General features: G+C 40.5%; 1 protein-coding gene across 1 annotated transcript in view; it reads left to right on the forward strand.

Moving 5' to 3' along the window:
- SCUBE1 (signal peptide, CUB domain and EGF like domain containing 1) overlaps nt 1-19,399 on the forward strand; it is a gene marked incomplete at its 3' end in the record, with an annotated part of 209,517 nt that overhangs the window by 145,866 nt on the left and 44,252 nt on the right. Inside the window, exon 9 of the mRNA XM_082308699.1 lies at nt 11,811-11,933. Within this exon, the coding sequence (XP_082164825.1) occupies nt 11,811-11,933 (123 nt within the window). The remainder of the gene's footprint in view (nt 1-11,810; nt 11,934-19,399) is intronic.

Genomic DNA, 19,399 nt, shown 5'->3' on the forward strand with positions numbered 1-19,399 from the left:
AACTGGGTTACCCATTCCACTTCCCTGCAGAGTCTGACCAGTGAGGAATAAAGTAACTCTTTTTCATCTCAACAATAGAAACAAAATATAAGAAAAAAGTGGATGTTAATACAGTGGTGCAAAGAGGCCCGTGTTCTCCACTCACATGTGAAAGTCAATGCAGCTCAAAATTCCAGTTCCTCTCTGGTTTCCTTCTACCTTCTGTGTCACTCACGCAGAAAAACGTCCTGCTCCAGAGGAATCAGACTTTCTTGATTTTTATCAACAGCAGTCAGTAGCCTGTTTGTCAAAGCCAGTTCACAAGCTGTCTGGAGTCAGGGGGTAGAATTTTAGAAGTTAGTTATTAAAGCATGTGTTGTCTTGTAACAACCTTTAAGTGTTTACTGAAGTGGTTTATTTTGAGCCATTCTTTCTCCCTGATGACTTTCTCCCTGCTTCTCATCAACTTAAACCAAGAGTAAACTTCCCAATAGTCAAATCAAGATCTAGGTTTCATAATTCATTATACAGCAACTCTGCTTCCATCAGACCCCTTACATGACTCTGCTTTCAAGCTATAACAATTTACCAGTGTTTGTAACTAGAAATAAGTGCATGTTCAAATATAAACACCATTGGAGTTTGCTTCTCTGTACATGTAAGCAAAGAGCTATCAGAAAATAGAAGAGATCAGATATGATCACAAGCCACTACAGCCATGAATCAAAACAAAAAATACTTTTGCCGTCTCCATGCTGAACACAAGGCAAATACAAATCTTGTGGCTGAGGTCCATCTTTTATCCTAAAAACAAGAAAAAAAATTAGATACAGAAACCTCATGTGTGTGCATGCATAGGCTGTATGACACAGAATGGAGGATGGACAGAGGGCCTTCTTTGCCTTGCAAGAGAAGTTAGCCCCTAAATAAATTCATGAATATGAGACTGATGTGAAGAATGATGGTAATGAAAATGTGGATTCTCCAGTAACTAAACTAGTGCTTTTAGGAGGAACAAAAATAATCATTTTCTATATATGTGATGCACAGATTAAATGTTCAATTAAAATAGCTGAATTTTCTTTAAAATGCCTTCTGACAAACAAGTTCCGACCATTTCCCAGTGCTTCTGCATACTTAAAGCATCATGAGATCACATGCCCTTTGCAGGAAGCAAGCAGATAGCTTCTTGGTCAAGGCAGGTTTGTGTGAATCTCAAACTGCTCAAGTGATTTGTGGAAACCAACAGGTTTTCTGGGTACATGTTGCAGCAGCAGCAAAGGATCTCCCTGTCTCTTCCACTTCCTAACACTCCTCTTCTTCTGACAAAACCCATATGATTAAGAAAATAAAGGCATTTGTGCCGTAGAGGCGACCAAAGGCAGACTGTGGGTGATTTAGGACTATGAAACAATAGATGCAGCTGCCTAAGCAAAGAAAAAAGTAACAAAAACAACATTAAATGAGCGGAAAATGAGGACTTTTGTCACGAAAACAGTGGTTCTGTTCAGTGCTTGAGTACTGGCAAGAGCTTCTGAGAACACACATTGTAACCTCTTTGGGAAAGTACCGAGAAGATTGTGTTATAGTGCAACCCAGTAAATGCTTCTACAGGGAATTCTTTGGCATATGAATCAACCATATGCACGGACTATGCTGCAGAGGTAACAGGTAGACTTGTAGTTGCTGAAAGAAGATGCAAAGGAAATTTTCTAAATGTATTTGATAGGAGTGGCAAATGGAAGACTAAAGCCAAAAGGGAATATTAAATAACAGAGGCAGTTTTGAGGTTATTTTTTGTTTTGGTAGGACTTGAGCAAGACGCAAGACCATCTGTGTCCAAAAAAAACCTCATAAAGATCAGGACTGAGAGAGGGAAGACGGAGTAACTGATGGAGGAGCAATGGTCAAGTTCAGTTTATCAAAAGGGCTTCTTGTTTTAGAAGAGATGGATAAGACTAGGAAATCAGACCAGAGCACAAGCTCTTAGGTAGCTACGAAAACATTTTCAAAGTAGCTACCTAAATGTAGATTAAAGAAGCAAACATTAAAGCCTGTCTATGATAGCCTTATTGCTGAGGCTACATTTTATGATTACATCGATATTATCCAGTCTCAAGACAAAGAACAAATAAGATCAACCCAGTGTGAGGAAAGTGGTAACAGCATCTGGCAGGCAGCTGCAGCAGCTCAGTAGAAAGCTCTGTGTCATGTCCAGTGAGGGGGCCACAGTCATCTGGCCCAGCACTGCTGCCCTGGAAACAACTGCTTCAAGGCTTGATAAGACTGGGAGGTCACTCAGAATTAGGATTCTAATTTTTTCCCCACTTTTTTAAAGAAAAGAGGCAGTTGACTGTTGGTGCAGAGGCAAATGTGGCACATGATAACGTGACAGAGCATCTGAGTGAGGGGCAGAGGGAGGCACAGAGAGAGGGGAGGGGTCAGTGGAGTTGGTGGTAAAACCATAGGTGGTGGAGGAGATGTTGCAGAGACACAAAGATGCTGATCACCAGCAGAAAACGTTTGGGATTTGGGGGAGGAAAAGATAGAAGACTCTTGGTGGTAGGTGGCTGCAAGTGGTCAGAAGCGTAGGGAGGGGATCAGAAAAGTGAGCAGTTGGACACTGACTGATGGGTATGTATGTGGACTGGGCATCAGCACAGTGAATTTTAGACATGTAGACATAATTTGATCCAGACTTTCTAAGAGAAAATTGAAATTCCAGGCCACAGTGAGGAAAAATGGAATGATAAACCCATGGGATTTAAAAAAATGAGAAGAAACGCAAATTTTAGGTACCAACACAGGTGAAATTAGTCAGAAAGAAGAAAATGGAATGGAAGACAAAAAAAAAAAGGAGAGTGGAGAGCGGAATCCAAGAAGTAAAACTGTGGATACCATCTGCCTTCTAACTGTTGCTGCACATTTATCTACTCCAGAATGTGTGTGAAGCTTTCACTGCCCCTTCCCTATTTTGGGGGGATTGCCTTTTTTTTTAGGTTAAAGACATACAATTCATTTGTCTGCTGTAGACTTGTTCACGACAGACAAATATAATATAACAGATTATCTTCCATTAAAAAATTGCAGACTTGGGTCAGCTGCCATGTAACTCATTCAGTTTTGTTCCCTCCCAAGGGTTCCATCTATCCCCACAAAATAAATTCACGTGTACTAAGTTAGGGTTTTTTTCATGACTAGGCAATATCCCTGTTCCCTGGAAACTTGCAGTTGTTATTTCTCTTTGTGAACCTCCCTTTTGAAAATGCCAAATCCTTTAAATTAATGCTTGGGAGGGTCATATTTTGCATTTCAGTTGTTGAAAAGACCTTGCATTTATTCAACAATATAAAGCTCCCTGAGGATCAGCAACCGCAGTTTATTATGTAAAAGTGTGCTGTGCTTTCTGTAATTTGGGAGTTGACTACTCACATAATCATAGCTACCAACATTCAAAACTTACAGTATTTTTTTTCTTTTATTATTGCTTTTTTCCCCATAAAATACAGCTTGTTTTTTATATGGCTCGATCCTACTCTCAGTGAAGTATTTGTCTTCCCTGGTACAGAACTGATCCCTGGTTGGCTGAAGTAATGTCTTCAATAAGTTTTGGAGGGTTAATTTTTGGTCACCAGCCAATATTCTTTGATTCATTATCAGCTACAAGGCATTTGAATTATCATAGGCTAATTGCATTCAGCTGTCCTTTTCAGCAGGAGTAGCTTTATCCTAGGAAAGCTAGCATCGTTTGAATGGGATTTTAGAGAGAGCATCAGTATCTTCAGCTATCCTAATACCAGTTTTATTTTTAAATTTTGTTTGGTAAAATCGAACACAATTTTTAGAAGCAAACTGAGATTCTTGGGAACAAGCACACAACTTTCCTGAGCAGATAGCAATTCCAAGGGGGAAAATGGAAGCAACTATGAGTAAAGGTAAATTGAGTTAATATGCTAAGTCTAGGGATTCTTGTTTCTTGGTCCAGTAGTACACAGCTTGCTTGCTTGCCCCTGTGCTCTTCTTTGAGATTACATGGAAAAATTGAATACAAGAGCAAGGCTTTGCTTTTTAGTGAGACCTAGTACAGAGAAGATGGCCAGGGATGTCAGCTCCCCAGTTTTGTCTGATTTATACCTTAAGAGACACTGAACTAACTCCTTTACTGCTGCCATTGTGTGTAACCTTCAGCAACTTCTGTCTCAGCTCCTCCTGCATAAAACACAGAAACATTAAGCATAGAATTATTATGGTCATAGTGGCTGTGTGAATAATTAAGGTAGATAAGCAGTCAGCCCAATGTATTTCCACAATTCTGTAGCACCATTTTAAGCACAGCCTCCAGGTCTGCATGTACTTACACAGTCGTTGTTCCATCTGAGTTTCCCAGAGTCTGATGTACTGTACTGGCCACATGCTTTGTAAAACAGAGAGATGTTATTATTTGTTGTCCTCAAATACAGATGGGAGTCTTAACTGGGCACTTCTTTCTCCCTCTCCAGTGTTTTAGAAAAAGCATTTTGATGGGTAAAATATTACAGTAGGAGGAAAATTGACTTTATTTTCTGGGATTCCAAGGGCTTGGGGGGTGGTGGTGCTAGTTTTTGCATTTAGCTCAGCCTAGACAGTAAAAGACTCCATCAGTCTGTTTCTTTATGTCTCCAGTCCACTTCACATTCTGGTGTCACAGCCTAAGACAGCTTGCACTGTTTGGGTTCGTAGCATTGCACTAACATGTTTCTAAGTTTGAAAAGGAATTCAGTGTTCAGCAAAAATTTTAAATGAAAATCCTTTCTTTTCACATTAGATTTAGTAAATCCCTTCCTTTTCACAAATGAGAAATCAGGGCCTAAACTATTCTGACAGCATTTCTAAGTTTTTCACTTTCGAAGCTTTTTGTGCTTTATAAATCTAATTAACTGTAATAAGAAAATAATAGGACGTAATGTTTGTTTTACAAGGTGATTGATCTCTTGGCAGCCTGGCAGACTCTCTTATTGATTGGTTGGTGGATAATGTCAGAGTGGATATGTCCTGGAGGAGAATAGCTGACACCTAAATCCATGCGTGACAGATTACCATCTGGGTTGGAAGACAGGTTTCTTCGTGAAATTGCAAAGATAACAGGTGAAAATGGAGAAAGTGACATGAGGGAAATGTGTTGAAACCTGCCTCAACCTTTCCATGCTCTAAGAGCATTTACACAAAGCTCTCTGTTTTGTGGGCAGCCTGTTTTCAGGATGAGGGAGATTAAATTTTAATTACACTCATTCCTGTCTGCCCAGTCAAGTTTTAATTCTGTTAATTAGGAAAATGCCTTGCCCCACAACCTAGCCATAAAGCTAATTAAACAGAGAACCTTCATTCATGCTACTTAGTGGAACTTCAGTTCAGTAATGATTATCATACATTACAGTTAATTAGCACTGTGGGAGGGAAAATGAGGATGTCGCTGAAGTGCAAAACTCAAATTAGAGGTACTGTAATATATGCCTTATTTCATTTTGTAGCTATCTGATGCAGGGAAGTCACACACTACCCTACCTGCCTCAGTTTCACATTTGTTAAAGGAGAATTAATTAAACTTATCTCTCCTGCAGAAATGTTGTGTAGGTTTAATATAATGAAGCTGTTAAGGTGCTGGCCTTTGAAATCCTCAAGTAGAAGACACTGCATAAATAGAATTATTCCTCCCTGAAACACGCAAACTTGTTAGAGGCAATGAACTGTGCAGTCACAGGTAGAGTGGTGGAACAGCACACGTACTTCATAAAGTAAAGACGGCCATACAGTTCTGCACATATTCACAAAATATTCCAGGGCAAAACACTACCAGCATGGAACGTGCTGATGTGTCAAACCATTCAGAAGGCCAGACTGCAAATTAAGAACAACTGTAATTTGACTAAAAAAATTTTTACAGTAAATTACTTTGATTCATAATGCTTTGTTCAATTATAATAATCCATTTTAAAGTATTGGTCCTGAAAATTTCAAGTGATAATTACCAATACCCCATTATACAGATGAAGTACAGCAGAGGAGTGTTACAACTTGCCCAAACTGCTAGATAAACCCATTGTAAAACTGGAACTAGGACTTCTAACTCCCTGTAAACTACCAGACAACAGCTGGCTCGATGCTTTCTGGAGGGAACAGCAGAACCTAAGTTCTACTTTGATTTAGATTTTCTCACAGTGGCACTGAATCCAGTGAGTCTGAGGATATGAAATTATCTTTATACCGTAATAAAATATCCCTGGCATGCATTATTTAAGACACTGTGGAAAGTGTTATTTAGAGCATTGCAAGCATAGCCTGATAGGTCATGCTTACGTTAGTCCTTAGTTACTCAATATATTTCAAGTTTTGTTGCAAAGTGACAGGCAAATATTAAAATAATTGCAATCTGAGCATTGGTGGCTTTGATAATATTTGTAATGTAGAGCAACATGTAGAACAACCTGTGTTTTGTGCAAGCCTGAGCTGATTGACACACTGTCGCAGCAAGGTGGTCTGCTGGGTTGTGCGCTGGGCTTGCATTCAAGTGTGGATGCGTTAGTTTGTTTGTCTGTGCCTCTATTTCCCCACCTCCGACACGGGATTAAAAAGTTTTGTGGCTGCTTTCTAAAGTACTTTGTGGTCTGCATGCATCAGGGAACTAATAACTGTGTCAACAAGACAACACTAGTTATAAGGTTTAGGGGACAGTGGTGATTTGTAGAAGTATGAGAAAAGAGAAGGAAAGAAAAGCAAAGGAAAATTATGAAAGCAGGGAATAAGAAGAACTAGCAGACTATCCTGCTTTGCAGTAAATATGTCTATATCAGTGTCCGCTGTATGCTGGTAATAGCATTATTAATCCTAACATGCTGTCATTAAGAAAAACAAGAACGGTATGAAGCTTGTGTAATCATTTTAGGTTGATCTGGGAGTATGTTACTTTCCTGGAGCTAGGTAGCATTTTAAAACTGCAAAGGATTAGACAGACACAATCAGTTCAAATATTTGTCCAGCCATTGAAAGGAGAAGCCCCACTTCCGCCTGTGATGAGGCTTTGGAAATCTCCATATCCATCATTGTTCAACAGCTAAGTGAAGATTGCAGATTGATTACCCTTTCAGTTGCCTTTAAGCAGCTTATGTGAAATGTTAAATTCTAAGTTGCCTAAAATCCCTACTTTTTAATTTGTTTTCTGACTGGTATGCAGCAAGGCAAATCTTTGTGAGTTTATATGCACACATGCGTACATGCATGCACAGACGCACCATGATCAGAACCAGGTCCTTCCAAATACGAATTATGCTGAGCAGAGTTAAAACGGTACAAGTGGAACAGGAGCAGTCATTCCCATTAATCTTCATAAGGACGTGAAAAGAAAAATAATGGACTGCTTGTTTCGTCTAGTCAAATTGTGGCTATGCAACTTATCACAAACCATCTGAGTTTCTGTTCCTTTATTTAAAGCTGGGAAGTTTTATTTAAAGCTGATTCCACTGCCTCTCTCATATTTTGAGATCCTCAGAAAACTTAGGACAATCACGTATATCAGAAATATTTTATTCTATTTATTCCTCCTTCATTCTTCTAAAATTATTACCCCTTCCATTCTTCTGAAATGAGCTTTTGAGTGTCCAAAAGAATATGGAGAGCTTTGTGAAATAACCACAAAGAAAGGGCATTTTAAAAGAGTACTTGGATTTGTGTACCAAAACTGTGACGTACTAGCAAATGCCACAAGGCTCTAAGGTCACATAAGCAGATCCAGAGAGCAGCCGTGCTTGACTTCACCACAGCGTCTGCCTTGATGCCAGGCCTTTGCTTATGGGATTTGCTGCAAGCCTGGACTTACATTTAGCAATGCACACGGAGATGACAGCGAGTCACAGAAGCTGGCGTGGAACTTCTCCGCTATTTGTGAACAGCAAGATGAGCCAGGCTTTCTTTCTGAGTTCAGACAGGCTCACAACGTTTGCGATGGTGTTGCTGAGTTCCATCTCCAGACTAATATTTGCTATTGGTTTTTTTCCCCCCAACTATTACAACTTTAAAGAAGGTTTTGGCTACCTTTGTGCAAATCATATGTTTGCTTTTGTTTGGTCTTAATAGCGTGGGGGAAGGGGAATGAACCGTTTTCAGGGCTAATGGGAGGCTTGAGTGCTTAGTTGCCTGTTATGCCATACCTTCACCTGACATTTTTGACTAGTAAATTTTAATGCTTCTGTGGTTTTTCATTGGTCTGTATTTTCCATTTCTGCATGTGTCCCATTTGTGCTGGGCACATCAGTTGGTATTTGTAGCATATCAGCAGCTTGTATGAGCAAGGTATCATTTAACAATATTGACTTACTGCATTCAGAGAAATCGTTTGGGATTTCATTGCTAATGCACTGAAAGCCCATCAGACCTCCTAGTCTGAAATGACCAGCACGTTATCTGAACACCGATCATCAGGGCATTTTACGTACACCCCCTGCGTGAAGAAATATAGTTCTTCATATACTTTTGCATCCCTGGGGATACAAGGAAGCAGAGCACTGTGGAAAGTTTGAGCCATTCTTCCGCAACCTGCTCGTGAGTTCAAAAGGAGCCACTTGAGAACTATGTTTGAAGACACCAGGTTTATGACTCCTCTACAGACAGTCCCAATAATAGCATGGGGAGATTTGACTAAGTAATTTCAAAGCTGACAGAGATATCATGATGGGTTTCCACTGTGTTTTCTTTCCCTACATGATAGGCAGACACACATACTCTCTGTGACGTTCACAGCAGGCACTTGACGAAGTTGGGTACCAGTCAGTTTAAAGATAAATGGGGCCTCACCTTCTCACACAGTGGAATAATTTATTTTCACATGGCTCATAACATGAATTATTTATAGCTATGGAAAGAAAAATAATGGGGATATAGACTTGGTGCAGTTTCTGTGAACCAGTTAGACATGATATGGTTGGATACTGCTCTCTTTCAAGTGAAATGCAGCAATGCACTGCTCTCCATAGAGTGAAATAATTTTTACATGCCTTGTCAGTCTTGCTATGGCCGTGGAAAGAAATACAGTGAAAGCAGAGACATTGGCACTGTTTGTGTTATTTAGAATGTTTTTGCAGCTAACAGTTTTGACCTCTGTTCTGTTTTGATGGTCCTGGTTTCAAAAGGCCATGTCATGTTTTCCAGCTAGAAGAAATGAATAAATACTTTCTTTTCCTGTGGACTCTCCCAGGTTTTACCCAGATCCTGGTTCAGGATTATTCCAAAGAATTGCTGGTGTAAAACTGATATGCTGCATTGTCAGTGGAATTACAATGATTAACAGCTTCAAGCCTACCCTCTGAGGCCAGGAGGGTTTCATTTTTGTCCCTTATGGTTTTCAGAGACCCTGAAAAGAAAGTTAGTGAGACTGGAATTTGGAATTTAACATGTGAAATCCAGGGGCCATCGTTTAAGACATCAATCCTTACTTCAGAATGGTGCTTGACAAGCTGCAAGTAATTTCTGCTTGAAGCAGTCTCAGGCAGCAGAGCAGCCCAAAGGTCATGTTGTTCTTATCATGGGTAAAAGAGATCTTCTTCATGATGGATGACTGCTCTGTGTGTTTATGATGCATAATATATTAGTAATTTTCATTCACAATTGCATTTGTCCAACAGTTTTGTCAGGGCAAACTAAACTATAGTTGGGTACACCTGTGCTGTGCAAAAGGATGGGACTGTTGTGGTAATCCATCGTAAGACCTGCAACACAGTCCCAGTTGCACATACTGGAGCTGGGAGGAAGCACTTCTACAAAGGGAAATGCCAGCCTGCAGGAACTGAGCCTACAAGTCTTGTGTTTTCACTGCTGATCTTGACCTGTGCTGGTTATCACAGCAGAAACCAAACGGGTTGCTGCCTCCAGTCTCGTGGTATTATGTAAAGCAACCTTCGGTGTGTTCTTTACCAAATTTCTCAGGTTGGGAGCCTAAGGTTATCTGTTCTTGGCTAGCCTAATCATCAAAACTGGAGGACCGCAGACAACAAATGCGACTCCTGGTTTCAGGTCACTTTGAGAACTTTGTTACCCAAGACATAAAGATTGGAGCTGGCTTTGTGCAAAGCACTCAGGGCGTAATACCACCACAGCTACTACCTGCCTTTTTACCCTCATGCTTTTAATAGGACTGAATGCAAAAGCTGCTCCTCTGCAGAACCAGACACAAAAGTAATAAGCAGTAGTATTGGTTCAGAGGGTCTCAGAGCAAATTTGCTTTCTCTTTGCCGCAAATGCAACTCATAAGCAAACCTTTATAACAATATACATTGTCCTTGCTTATTTGAGTACTACTCCCTCCTGAGCATATTTCTGTCAATGTCAGTGCAGCAAAGTGCCATTTAGAAAAGAGAGCTGAATTTGCCTCTCAGCTATTAGAATTGCTAGATTTACCTCCTCACTCCTCTTGCTGCTGTTTGTATTTTACATGCAGAAATGTGGTAAGAGCCATACTACTCTCCCATGTCAGTAATCGTATGTTTTCAAAAATGAATGAATGACATCCACTAAAAGTCATCCTAAATTCAAACAATTTTTAAATGCGCCCTACATTCACCAGCATCATGCTGTCCTTAATAAATTTCCATCTCCACATATTAGCTCTTTTGGCACCTAGATTTGCATTTTGCAAGATTTGCTTTTGAAATGGCCAGCTGTTACCTCAAAGTTTCAAAGCTGTTATAGCAAGAGTGTTTCCAATAGGAAACATCACTCTCCACTTGGTTTTCTGAAAGATCTTGTTTTCACTTCCAGAAGTGGGCAGCCAAGGCTCTATGACGTATTACTTCTTCACTGTATGCGTCCCTAAAAAGAGCTATTTTTTGGCACTGTTCTCCTCCTGAAAAAAAAAAGTACTTTTTTTCTTTTTCAAATAAACGTGGATCCATGGTTTTCTAAGTGGGGGAGGATGGAAAGATGCCCTATATTTCAAATTAGGTTCTGTGACCTATTATATACTTCTTGCACAACCTTTTACGGGATGGAAAAGGGACTGGTCATTCCAGTTCTTCAACACCTTTGGGAGAAGTGATAAGGTGGAGGAAGTAGAATCACCAGTCTGAAATTCAGAACAGACGTCTTATCAAGTTCATCAGTGCGCTTCGTAATCATTATTTAAAGTAAGAGCCATTGATCCCATCCTTCGTACATATATATGACTTTCAAATAAAGGCAATAGGTGCTCTGCCTTCACAACAACTAAAGCAGCAACATTTCACATGCACTCACAGTTGCTCTTCTATTATACCGAATCAAAAAAGTTAGACATGCGAAAATGGGTATTCAGTGACACTGTTCATAATGGACAAACTAGCATATAATGCTAATTCTGAACAAATGTATCCCTACATTTGTTTATGTAGGGGTAGTGGAAGTATTTTTTCAGAATTCAAATATGTTTTACTTCATGTTTGTTGTTATTTCAATTTTTCATGTGTCCTTGGGTTTTGATAGTTCCTGTGTAAGGTAAGGGATTCATGTCTTACGCAGGTGAAAGTCTTCTGTCAGGCAGACCACTACATCTACAAAGAAGCTTCCCTGAATGTTCTTTAACACCAAAGTGCCGCAGCTTGGGTCATGTGGCGGTTCCAGTTCTCAGAGAAATACCTCTGCCTCCAGAACAACTCGGCCCATAGCTCTTTTGTAAGCCTCACGAGAAAGAACTGGGAAGGGATACATCTGACCAGCCTGATTCCTAACAGGGACAGCAGCCTCCTTGGGGATCTGAGTAACGTCGTAGGCTCCTGCCCTGAACTACTGAATTGCTGCCATGAACTAAATTTTTGCCCTTTCATTCTTTGCAGACATTGATGAGTGCTTGGTAAACAATGGTGGCTGTGACCATTTCTGCCGAAACACAGTTGGCAGCTTTGAGTGCAGCTGCCAGAAAGGCTATAAACTGCTCACAGATGAACGGACCTGCCAAGGTAATACTTCATTTATTTTACTCTTTTATAATAAGGATGTTATTTTCAGTGGATTTTTTTGTTGTTGTTGTCATTAAGTCATTTGTCCTACAGGTTTTAATTGTACTGTCACAGGAAGTAAAGTTAGAAAAGACCTACCAGATTCCCATTTTCTGAGGTGGGGTTAGAAGATTTTTTGAAATGTCTTGTTTCAGTGTTTTTAGTAGTAGGAATGCCAGTGTCCTGCTGAAGTGGGAAAATCCATGTGGTGTCGTGGAATAGGCTCAGGCAAAGAACCTTACGTTCAAATCCTCTAATTTGCTATGATCTTAATGGTACAGAGGCTTATCTTATTTACACCAGAGCCATTTAGAGTACCTTGTTGGAATAGAGTATTTGCAACATTTAAACTGAAATAAAGAGTCTAATTTGTGAGCTCACCTTTGCCTGACAGAATCTGTTTATGGAAGGACAATGGAGGTGTTTTGTGAGAAATCAAATTAAGTGTGCTTTATATCGTTTGCTGTGTGTGTCGTGATTTGTTATCTCAATCATATGATGTTAGATATTCTATGACTATTTAAGTGCATAACCATTTCCAACTCAAGTACTAACCATGTACCTTTGGAGAAATGACACTTTAAGCATTTGAGCTCTGTAACTTTACTCTTTAAAAGCATCCTAGAAAAGGCTAGAAAGATGAGCATGCATCAGTAGAGAGAGAAGGGGAAGGAGGACATATTCAATTAAAATTTTGTGCAGGAATTGCCTTTTTATTAATACATAATTATTTGCATGGGTTTTGAACATGGAAAAGTTATGAAGTCCAAAACAGCATTAGTATTTTAGAGGTTCTTTGTTCATCAGCAAAAGAGAAACCAAGGTCTGAAGATACGTATGTAATTCAAAAGGTTTTCCATTGCGTCTCATTGGTACTCCCATCATCTGAGAAGCCTACTCCACCCTGACTGTGTGATTAGACACAAAGGAGTCAGTGCAAGGTTGGTTTTAAGCGGGGACAGGATGGGAAGAACTGATAGTGGCACAGTTAGTGCCACATGACTAGGCAGAAATAACATTGTAGGATCATGTCAGACGAGGGTAAGTTGTCAGGTTTTGATGTACCTGCTAAAAATAGGGACAAAATGTTAAAAAGAAACGTTCCCTTCATGATGTATTTAGAGATAGTTAGGAATACTTTCTGGTTCATGAATTTCATGCGTTGTGACACGCTCTCACTGCGGTATCAGTCAGAGGTTTCACCCCTGAAGTCATTGTAATTACACCAGTGAAAAACTCAAGAGGAAAGTCAAGCCCTGCATTCTTCTTACGCAAGAGCTGGTGCAAAATTTATTTGTTCATTATGCAAAGTCTTAGTAATAGGCTTTGAAAGCTACCTAGAAATAATCAGATCTCTATTGTGATAATGGGAAACTAGAAGCAGCTCTGTAATTGTTGTTCAGCTGAGTTTTGTTTCTTCGTATGCCTGGGCTACTGAATGAATGAGTCGCCGGTAACAGTACATACCATGCAAGGAATGAAGCAGTAGCTGATCTTCTCCTCTCCTTCGTGTGATCCGACATGGAAATACAAACATGATCTGGCCATCCTACATTTTCCATTGTCAGTGAGCAAGGGCAGACACTCCGTCTGCCTCTACATGGTACTTTTTGTCAGCTGTAGCTTATCTGTTGCTGTAACAGATAGATTAGTGCAAGCCCAGAGAAGTTTTGCGCTGGAGAAGTTCCTCCAGTCCCACAAACGCTGGTTCTTTAACCTGTGAAATGGGGAGGACAAAGTTATTTCCTCTTTGAAGTCTGAGGTATTTGGGCCTCAGAGGCAGATTACAGCAAACACGGTATGATGCCTGCTTCGTGTGATAATTTTGTTCCTGTCTGGTGCTTAAGGTGATAATTGGTGACTCATGCAGTCAGTAGGCCTGCTAATAAAGAAAGAAGGAAAGCGAATATAGATCAAGAAATCACTGATGTATGAATCACCTGCACTTTGCTTCTTCCTCTGCAAAGGGAATATAGTTAGTGGAAGTGGTTATAGTTATTAATGTCAGGTCTGACAGTAAAATGTGGTTTGAGGTTGGTGGCTGCTGGAATATAAATCATCCACGGGTTTTTTTAGTAACAGCCAGTCAACACTGACCATAGAACATCACTGAGAGATTCAGGGAAATTTGGTTTGGGCATATTAGCCTTTCCAATGCGTGAAATAGAAAAGTCTAATTTGTATTTATAAAAGATGCTGTTATTCATGTTACATCTGTTGTTTTGATTCATAATAGCATTTCTATGACTTACGATCTTGCTGTCAACATTGCCTTTCTCCTCTGGTTTTCATTTTTAAAATATAGATTTCTTTCAGTTATGAGTCAGCGTGTTTACCAAATACTCATTTAGGACCAAATATTTATTTAGGACCTTAGAAGTCTATGTTGTTTGGGGCTGAGTCCTATTTAGTTCCGGTGGCGTCCCTAGTGTATAGGGAGTTCATTTCCAAGTGAGTTAATCACTAATATCGAGCAACAGATTCTGCTAACCTTAGGCAAAATGCCCATGGAAACAGCTGGTAAACTTGCCCTTTTGCAACCTGCAGAATCCCTGGATAAGTCTGTAACTGTATCTGATTCACAGGAAAGAATCGGTGAAGAAGAACAAAGCCGAGGAGATATAGTTCACGTTAGCAACATTTTTCACTGTTGAAAACTGTTGAAAAAAGAAGTAAGCTGTTGCTGCATAACTTTCTTCATATGATCATTAACTTCAGCACAAGGCAATTTTATGTATTTCAGTAAAAAGATTCCTTCATATTCCCTGTGAAATTCTGAGGTTGTCCCACCTCACCTCACCTCATTTCCTTGATATCCTTTCATTGTAGACCTCAGAGGCGACTTTAAGATTGTGGGGAAATTGTATCGAAGTCTCAGACTTTGTTCTGGTTGTTTGCAGAGCTCCCACACCATCATACCAAGTGCCTTACACACATTCATTCTCTCTGTGAAGAGGAAGGTATTTCTTTCTCAGTTTTTCAGGCAGGAAGGGTGAAGCCAAATATAGCATCTTGCCTAAGATCACACATACGAATGCCTGGACAGCCTGGAGAATGAACCTCCGGTTTTTGTGAATCTGCCCTCTATGAATCTGCCCATTACAAGAATTTTTTTTTCTCCTGTGTTTGTGCTCATACCCTGATACGAAAATTCCTCAGTTTGCAGGAACTCTGAAGCTTGCTGCTCGCTTGGTGCCACTAGCTAGCCACCCTGCGTGTCAAGTGCTTATGTAAGCAGCCCTTGCATTTGTAAAGGGCATTAAAACGTTCTGCATTTGTCTGTTTACAGCTAAACCATTTTTAGCCCTAGCTGCAAAGAAAACCATTGTCAATCACAGATTACTTCTGCTAGGGAGTGGTTCTCACGCTGTGGCTCCTTGTTAGACAAGGAGAATGTGGGGGTTTCCCTTCGTTTCCCCTCCCCTGCATTCCAGCCATTTAAAAGGAAACTTATTTGTAACCCAGAAGGTGAAGAATCCACACTGCCCTGCCAGTGATATTGTGGAGACTGGCGCTGCTTTCCCAGAGTCTCTCTTTTCACACAAACTTAAAAATAGATTTTTTTCTCCTTTGACGGTGAAATCACTGTATGACAATACCAAACCCATCTATTGTGTATTATTTTAACAGATCCCTTAAGTCTAAGGTATTGTAAATTCTTTGATACAGGAAGAAACGGTTGGATCTGTTTGTATAAACCTAGCAAAAGAGGCCGGCATCTCCTTTGAGCATATAATGCAAATAACATAGCTATATTTGTAGCAAGGAGAACTTGTGTTTGTAACCTTTGTAGTAATTAACAGCAGGACAACAACTCAGATTAGTTTTAGAACCACATCAGCAGCAAAACAGCAAGCGAGACTGTTTAAAGCTGCAATGAATGTGTGTGAGCGCAGACATAATTACCTTAATCCTCAGCCAATATGAGTTTTAAAGCCAGTTAACTTAATTGCTTATTCAGTTTCTGTTTGTTGTGCAGTGATCTTGAAAAAAATTCAACAATAAGCACTCTCTCTGCTCCACTCAAGTTCAAGCTTCATTAAACACCCAGAAAAATGTGTGAAATTCTATCATAAATAATTTTCTCTTCCTGCTGTAGGAATTGCCTTTTGCAAAGCAAGACAAGGAGAGATAGCACACACGTTTGTCGTAACTCTCTCCAGGGAGTGGTAGAGTTGGAACAATAAGTTACATTCAGAAAAAAAGTGCTTCTAGTGGGAACATCCAGTGATCAACATATAATACTTCGGCCTGCTACATTTACACTCTCGCCCTCTGCCCCTCTCCACTTCTGTCCAAAATAGAGCCAAATCCTCCTACGCTGAGGAATTTAAACTTTTGCAGGGGGCAGTTCAATGCATTTCCGTCATTCTAGTACACTTGCAGCCTCCAAAGCGGGCTTAAGCGGGTCTTGATGCTTGATGCTTGCTAGATCTCACAGACATGATGTTCAGCCATAACGAAGTCCGCCCAAGTAGCCTTTTCACCAACCATTTGAACTGATACAGCTACTGTAAAAGGAGATGATTGTCCACCAGGAGAAAGTACCTCTGGGGCATGTGAAATACCTGCATGGGCCGTCTGGCATTCTTGGGGCTTCTTTAAGGCCATGTGTTCACACACAGCAGGTGACAGCATTTTTTATTTGCTTTGATGTATTGCCTGTTTGACTATTGGTTATTCTTTGCTACCTTCCTACCAGATTTTCAACGAATGCAATTGAGTCTTTTGTAACTAGCCACTGCAATACGGGGCCTCATAGTCTGCTGTTGGTAGTGCTGGTGTCTGTCCAAAGGAAATTCAGTGATGCAGGTTTATACAACAGGAAATCCCAAACAGAACTTGCCCCCCTAGCTTCCTGATATATGGAATTTTCTCTCTAGTGATTTTCTGTGGGCACATTTTGCTAGAGGTTTGGGGTTTCTTAACACTACAAAGCTATGCAATGTCCAAGTATAGCTGATTTGAGGTGGTTTTTTCCTCTCATTACAGAAGACAGACACGAGCATATCCACTATACTATTTGTGTATTTAGGCTTTTCTTTGTTTCTTCTAAAACAAATGTCTTTCTTATATACACCACTGTATCCCCCCTACGTCTCTCGTCAGCTTCACTTCCAGACAAGTGTTCCTCAAAAACCTGATGCTCGTGGAGCAGAACAACTGGAAGTAATGGCTAGAGCCGAGGATACTGTGAGCAGGTATTGAGGCAGTTTTCCTCTGCCAGCCTATTGCAATGCTGACCTGCAAAACACCTCAAACCTTGTCCAGCTCTGTTTTTCTGTTTCTCAGGTTGTCTCTGAGCAGATTTGATGCATGTAGCAAGTTTTGTGATAGCTTTCTGATGTGTTACAGGATATACCTCCCAACTCTTGTCATCCACAGCTGGTTTTTACTTATGATCTGAAATAAGATTTGAACCCAGCCTCAGGCCTTCAGTGTTAACCCACTGCACCACAGAACTGTAATCTAGGCAATCCTAAAATAATACTGTTAAATGAGAGACTGACCTTTCTTTACTGCCAAATAGGTCTTCATTCCAGCGAATTTGATGTGATTAGACCTAACTGGCCCTATGATTGATCTCTTGGTAGAGGGATGCTTTACACAGGGCTCCCAATGCATAATTGTCAAGAGAAGTCCTCTTTCATTCCAGAATGAGAGAAAGAAAAATAGCACCTTGAAAAATACAGTAACTGTCTATGATCCAAGGATCCTACAGGCCTGGTCTTGAAACATTGCCATATTAATTGGATATGTAATCCCCTCTCATAACATCCACCTTTTCACTTATTTGTACCAAATATGCACTATTAGCCTTCCAAGAGCAAGATTTGAATCTCTCAGCATGGTATCTCCATTTTGAAAATGGGTATGAAATGAGGGATTAATCATACAGGGAAGGACAGATAGAAGGTGTTTGTGGGAATTATTTTTGGCCTAAAGAAGCCCACAAAGATTAGCTACAAAGATCTCACTATACTCTTCTGTATGGAACCATTGATGATAAATACGTCTGTACAGGACCAGTTTAATCCCAAGTAAATCAGTGCATCCACCCAGGCAGCACTGAATCACCAGACATCTTTGACATAGAATGACCAAATTAAAAAACAAAAAAGGGAACAAAGAGGTTGGCACCCTTGGGTGACATGACAGTGACCTGCCACCCACATTTGGTCATGTAACCCAGTAAAGCAACTGGCCTTGTCCCAATCACATAACCTGATGAAGGTCTCAGGATGAGGATACATCCCTTGCATTGATTTCTATAGGACACAGTCACCCATCTTAGATTACTTAACTAAATGCATGGGTAGAGGTCAGGGCTGGAACATCTGGCCCACTCTATCTATCTCTCATTGCATCGTGAAAACAGAGGACAGGGAGAATCCCATGTCCTATGTCCTAGTTTTAAAATCCTGAGGAAATTCCTTGGAATAGCAGGACAGGGGAATTTTATGTCATCATTCTCCCAGCCAAGCCAAGCTATCTTTTTACCTTACTGCTACTCCCCCAACTCTTCTTGCTCTGAGTTATAGCAGAGTATACTGTAGTGCAGTCCCAGAGGCAGTGAGCTGTGAGAAATGTTAAATGGGTACAGCTGCACCATACAGCAGTAAAGAGAATGATTAAACCCTTCAGCTAATCCATATCAGTGCTAGAACTAATGCTTCATGTACGTTAGTGTAAAAGAGAATGGGTGAGGCCCAGACCCCTCAGGTTCAATGCATCAACATTATGGTTTGGCCAACTTTCCAGTGAAAAATATTGGAAGGTTTTGTTGTTGGTCCACCCCCTCTCTTTCTTTTTCCTCTTCATTAAATAAATAAAAGAAGCAAATGTTCACTAAAAGTAACATTATTTAGCCTTCCCCTTCTTTCTGGAGTGGCAATAACATACAGCTTCACAGCCAGGTGAGATGGTATAAAGAGGACACCAGCAGAAATGTCACTGCTTGGCATGGGGTTTTTTCTTAATATTTAAAATACATTTTTACCTGAAGCCACACGAACCTCTCACTGAGGTTGGTACCCTCATGGTCAGGACTGAACTAGCGGGTGGAGAGTGTTAGCAAGCCATGAGGGTGCTGCTGCCTGCGTCCTTGTGAGGGAGGTAGCAGCGGGGATCCCGGAGCGTTTGCTGTCTGGGGTGAGGAGCAAGCAGGCTTACAAGTCCCTTCGCTGGCTTTTCCCTGAGTTTGCTTGTGCATTTTCTGTAAGTTTGAGGTCTTCGGCAGTCAGAGAAAATATCCAGGGCTTCATTTTGCTCTCAGTTATATCAGGGAGGAGCCTCCTGTACTCAGCAGAGTTACAGTGCTGTCACACTGAGGGAACGTTATTATCTTACACCACTTGAACGGAGCGAGTCAGTGCCAGTGCAGGGGTGATTCATGAGAGAGAGAGGGACGAAGGGACTCGAGGCAT

Source organism: Platalea leucorodia (genome assembly GCF_965183815.1).
Source record: "Platalea leucorodia genome assembly, chromosome: 4".
Classification (NCBI taxonomy): Eukaryota; Metazoa; Chordata; class Aves; order Pelecaniformes; family Threskiornithidae; genus Platalea; species Platalea leucorodia.